Below are 5127 nucleotides of genomic sequence, written 5' to 3'. Positions count from 1 at the left end.
TTTCACAAGCAACCAAAGCCTATATGGATATAATCACAAGGTGGCTAACCGCCTACAAATCATATTGTTCTTTCTTGTTAGTTTCAAACTATGAACATTTGAATTCCGAAAACTGTCAGAAAGAAGGAAACCGACGAAAAAACACTAACAACTCGAAACAAAGTAAAAGAAGCCGAGAATCATAACTAACTCTCCTTGCATCCGACAAATTTCACGCTTCGTTTTCTAACTCTCGCCAAAATCACCACTCGTTTCGGTGAACCTAACTTTTTTTCCAAGAATACCAATCATGGAAATCAATGCTCATGGTATTATTATTATTATTCAAAGCGCGGTTATAAGTTCATGCCATACCCTGTGTCGGCAAAGCTTACAGGAAGTTGTATCCCGGAATGATGGAAATCGTTTACTAGAGAGTTCCCTGTTTGCATAATCTTTTTTTCAAGATGGTTATCGTTAGACCCCATTGTTTGTAGAAGTTGAACAAGTGCGGCAAATAACTCATGCCTCGTTACATGCCTTTTTGCCTCGGCTTCAACTATAAAACGCGCCCATATCTTTTCCTCTCGGGATTCCATGACGCCTTTCAAAATGGTCAAACCGAAACCGCGGATTACGTCCACTATTTCGAGAAAAAATCCATGTTGTTCGCAAATCATCTGCAACAAGAAAAGTATTTTGCGGTTACAAATTTCGGCAAAGTAAGCTACATGCAAAAATAGAGTAAATTACATTTTTGGCCCCTGTGGTTATATCACTTTTACTATATTAGCCCAAAATAAGAATTTTTAACATATCTGCCCCCATGGTCTCTATAACTAACCATTTTGGCACCCATGATCTCTAGACTTAGGGGCCAAAATGGTTAGTTATAGAGACCATGGGGGCAGATATGTTAAAAATTCTTATTTTGGGCTAATATAGTAAAAGTGATATAACCACAGGGGCCAAAAACGTAATTTACTCTGCAAAAATATCATATTTTGTGTTATTTAACTTTTTTTTACCTCTATGAGCATTTGTCCCGTGGTACTAAGATCCTCTACTATTAGCGGACAACTCATCGTTTGATTTCCGACCTCACATGCCCATGTCACACCGCTGTTGTTCGGATCATTTGAATGGTTATTCTGAATGACGCCATTATACTGAAAATAAGAGCATAATATTCAGTTACGACAAAATTTACGAGTTTAAAACGAGCCTAGCATGTAAAGAGTGGAACTATGAGTTTATTATCACCTTCGGCTCATCGACTTGTTTGATTCTGTCAGCATGTTTCGTTACACTTTGCAAGAAAAGCATGTGTTTAATCGTTCGATCCAACAAACAATCAATGCTCATCTGTAAAATCAAATGGAATCAATCGTCTAATTAGTTACTAACGGTCCAAATCAAATACTTGTAATATGACTTATATCTAGTGTTCTTTAAAAGTAAATACCTTTTCACCGTTCGGAATGAGTTCTCTTAACTCAGCCATACGGTCCAATATCATTTGGCGGTCTTTGGGCCTGGGCCGAGTCCCCGGTTTAGCTTTTTTCTTAGTGGGCTTTGTGGGCTCGACTTGCTTCTTAGCTTGCGATAGCGTGCTTGAACCATCCATGCTATAACCATCACCTAACCATGGCTCCGATTTAAAAACAGGCTCGCTTTTCTGCCCAAGATTCTTATTATACACAGCGGGCTGTAACGGACCCGTTTCCCATATGGGATTATCCGTTTTTCTTCTTTTCGAACCAGACGACACTTGATCCTCAACGCAAGAGGTGGAAGTACCCGAAATACCCTCAAAGAGCTCCTTTATCCCGAGGTTAGAGAACAATCCTTTCTTTGGAGGAAGGTCAGCCCAGTCATTTTCGATACTTTGAGTTGACTTTGACTCAGGGAGTCTCGCTAAACTCGCTAAATTCGCTAAATTGAATGAATCGGAACGTAAACGATTATCATTCATGACGGGCGTTACAATGTCTCCGAGATCTCCGGTGTTTCCAAACAGGTCAACGTCTATACCGGAAATAGTCAAAGGTTTGACTTTTTCGTCGAAACTGACTGGAAGAAATCCAGTGGATTGCGATGACAACTGATCATTGAGTGTGACATTGCTTTGCATAGGGGACTGAGGGTACCACTGAGAAATATTGAAATCTCCTGTTTGGAAGAACTCATCCATGATTCCAAAATCGGTCGGTGAGTCAAAGTCAAACATGTCTTGAAGTGGTTCTTTAAAGGAAGTCAAACCCGAACCGATGCTTGGTTGTAATTCTGTAGTTGACTGGTTATTATCAACAAACATGGATCCAAAATAGGAATCTTGTGACGGTATCAAGGACGCAAACATTCCGTTTGGCGACGAAGATGAAATTGTTGGTAAATTTCCGTTAACAATTTCGTTAAACATTGTTTTCGTTTGATTTATAAAATCTGTGTTCTCCGGAATCTGACCACAAAAGTAATTCATTAGATTTATAAAAATTAGAGTAAATTACAAAAAAAGTCCTTTATGTATGTCACTTATTGCAAACTGTGTCCTTTGTCTTTAATAATTATAGAAAACGTACTCGATGTTTGCAAACCCTTGCAAGTTATGTCCTTTAGCCCTAACTCAGTTAATTTTTTGTGATTAAATCTGAGTATCTGACCAAATGGACCCCACATGAGGGTATTCTGGTCATTTTACTCTCATGTGGGGTCCATTTGGTCAGATTTAACCACAAAAATACCCTCATGTGGGGTCCATTTGGTCATATTTAACCACAAAAATTAACTAAGTTAGGGCTAAAGGACATAACTTGCAAGGGTTTGTAAACATCGAGTACGTTTTCTGTAATTATTAAAGACAAAGGACACAGTTTGCAATAAGTGACATACATAAAGGACGATTTTTGTAATTTACTCTAAAAATTATGTAGACAATTTATATAAAAACTTAAAGCTACATTTTTTTAAGGTTTGCTTACTAACCTTATTAGTAGACCCAAACTGTAACACCCCTTGTGGTTCCACAGGGATAGCTGCAATTGTCTGCAAGATTGAACCGAAAATACGATCAAAACCGGCTTTGGATCAAGATCGACGTCGAATAAATTCAAGTTGAGTAAATTAATTACCTTTATACCCGAAGAAAATTGCCCACAAAATTTGGAATTATCCTGCAAAAAAAAAAAAAAAAAAAAAAAAAAAAAAAACATGTCAATCAAGGGGGATTATAAAGAGTTAAAGATCAAAATAGATGCTAAAAGAACTAAAAAAAAGAGTTAAAGATCAAGGGGGCAAGTATGGTTGGTAACTCAAATAACAAAATATAAACTATTACTATTTAAAAAAAAAAAAAAAAAAAAAAAAAAAAAAAAAAAAACTAATGCATACCTGAAACATATCCCAAATTGAACCTGAAGAGCTTTCTCCTATGTAATTATCTTCTGAGTTCATCCACAGGTGTTTCTTAGTGAAAGCAGCCTGTCCAATTAACCTTTAAAAAAAAATAAAGTGTGATTATTATTATTATTATTATTTAAAACACTGTTTAACTTTACAAGATTTTGAATTAAAACAAATTAATGAAAATAAATTATTTGTTTTGCATAATAATTGGGAAAAAATGATAACATACCCTCCTCCAAGCATGGGAGATTGTAGAAGCAAATCATCAATCAAACCTTGAAATTCATCTTCAAAGTAAGCATCTTGCATAGTTGACAATCTGAGCCACCAAAAAAAAAAGAAATTTTTTTTTAACACAAATCAATTTAAATAAAATAAACTTAATTAGTATTAGAATAAGAAAACAATGAATTTATTAATAATCAAGTAGAGGAATATTCTGTTGTGGTAATTAATGTATGGATTCACAAATTCACCCACATTATGTGTAATAATTCTGACAAGATCATAGTTACAGATTTTTTTTTTTTTTGAACGGCCAACAGAATCAATCCCGAGTACTCCGAGAGTAACCCGAGTCCACCACCAAATCCGGGGAAAACCCAGTAACCCACCCGCCCGCAGGCACGACGGTGAAATTACCAGTAAAACCCGTTTGGCTCAAGGATTCAACCCAGGTTTTCCTGGGTCTCCTATCATTGTCCACCAGTGCCTCACTCTGCACCAAGTGAAAGTCGAAAAGAATTGATCTTGTCATTTTCTTGAAATAGATATACATACATATCTTCTGTATCTATCTATGAAGCTATAAAAGATAGAAAACATACATGGAATTTGGGTGGTCAAAGCTCCAGAAAACACCATAAGACCATCCAAAAGAGGAACAAAGATTCTTGATCATAATCTTAACAACTGAATCTTTGTGGGTTGCAGCCATTGGTAAAAAAAAAGATAAGAAATCAAGCAAAAAGAAACAAGTTTTCCTCTGAAAGAAGACTATATGGAGCTCAACAACAACAACAACAACAAGAACACAAACAAACAAAAGTGGAAAACTTGTTGTTGTTCCACCAGACAAACACTGGAAACAAGTGCTTTGGGAAAGTAATTTGTGGTTTCCTAAGCTTACGTTTATGAGGTTTCAAAAGATGCTAAAGCTGAGATTATTGTGGTTTCCCAAAATGAAGGGATTATGTGTTGTTCTTACTTACACTGCCAATAAAATAAAACAGTTTGAAGGATAGATTAAAATAAGATAAAGCTGTTAAAACACTCTATCTATTAAAGGGTATGAGTCAGGAAGATGCATATTTTTTTTTAAGTGGGGTGGGGGGTGGGGGGGGGGGTAGGTGGGGTGAGGGTGGGTTTTGTCTTTGAGGAAGAAAAATCCAAAACAAAAACTCTAAGCTCAAAGTATAACAGAGATCTTCCCCAATTTATGTGTCGTTTGTATTCATATATGTGTCCTTTGTTTATGAGTTTGTTACATAAAGCCCCCCTGGAGTATGTCTTATTGGTTTCTTTTTGTAAACGAACTTGCGCTTCTTCTTTTGGCACCTTTGTTTTAGTATTATTTGTCTCGACATGTATGTCACTTGTACTTGTTTTCGGATTTTACAGCTTCGTTGGCCTTATTCTATGATCGTAGAATCTTCTGTTGTTCAAAAAAATGTATGTCACTTGTATTTAATTTGTTGAAGATTGAAGAATGGAATGATTGAATTATATACTAATAAAACAGAA

General features: G+C 36.0%; 1 protein-coding gene across 1 annotated transcript; it reads right to left on the bottom strand.

Annotated features, from left to right (window-relative positions):
- LOC110921293 (transcription factor bHLH157) lies at nt 1-4794 on the bottom strand. Its single transcript, XM_022165585.2, has 9 exons — nt 4212-4794; nt 3614-3703; nt 3370-3472; nt 3111-3152; nt 2965-3024; nt 1445-2440; nt 1243-1344; nt 1008-1148; nt 1-659 (listed from the first exon to the last, which is right to left on the bottom strand). The coding sequence occupies exons 1-9, from the start codon at nt 4319-4321 to the stop codon at nt 336-338; spliced, it is 1968 nt and encodes a 655-aa protein (XP_022021277.1). The 5' UTR covers nt 4322-4794; the 3' UTR covers nt 1-335.
- Between the last annotated feature and the right edge of the window lie 333 nt (nt 4795-5127).

Source organism: Helianthus annuus, chromosome 17 (genome assembly GCF_002127325.2).
Source record: "Helianthus annuus cultivar XRQ/B chromosome 17, HanXRQr2.0-SUNRISE, whole genome shotgun sequence".
In the NCBI taxonomy this organism is placed as follows: Eukaryota; Viridiplantae; Streptophyta; class Magnoliopsida; order Asterales; family Asteraceae; genus Helianthus; species Helianthus annuus.
Note: the sequence above shows the minus strand (reverse complement) of the source record. Positions and strands in the feature narration are given on the sequence as shown.

Excerpts from the sequence above, each read along its gene's own strand:
- LOC110921293 (XM_022165585.2), bottom strand. The coding sequence starts at position 4,321 with ATGGCTGCAACCCACAAAGATTCAGTTGTTAAGATTATGATCAAGAAT. Across the intron at positions 3,704-4,211 it reads TTTGACCACCCAAATTCCAT|ATTGTCAACTATGCAAGATG; the intron begins GTATGTTTTCTA and ends TTGGTGGCTCAG. Across the intron at positions 1,345-1,444 it reads TCATTCCGAACGGTGAAAAG|ATGAGCATTGATTGTTTGTT; the intron begins GTATTTACTTTT and ends TTGATTTTACAG.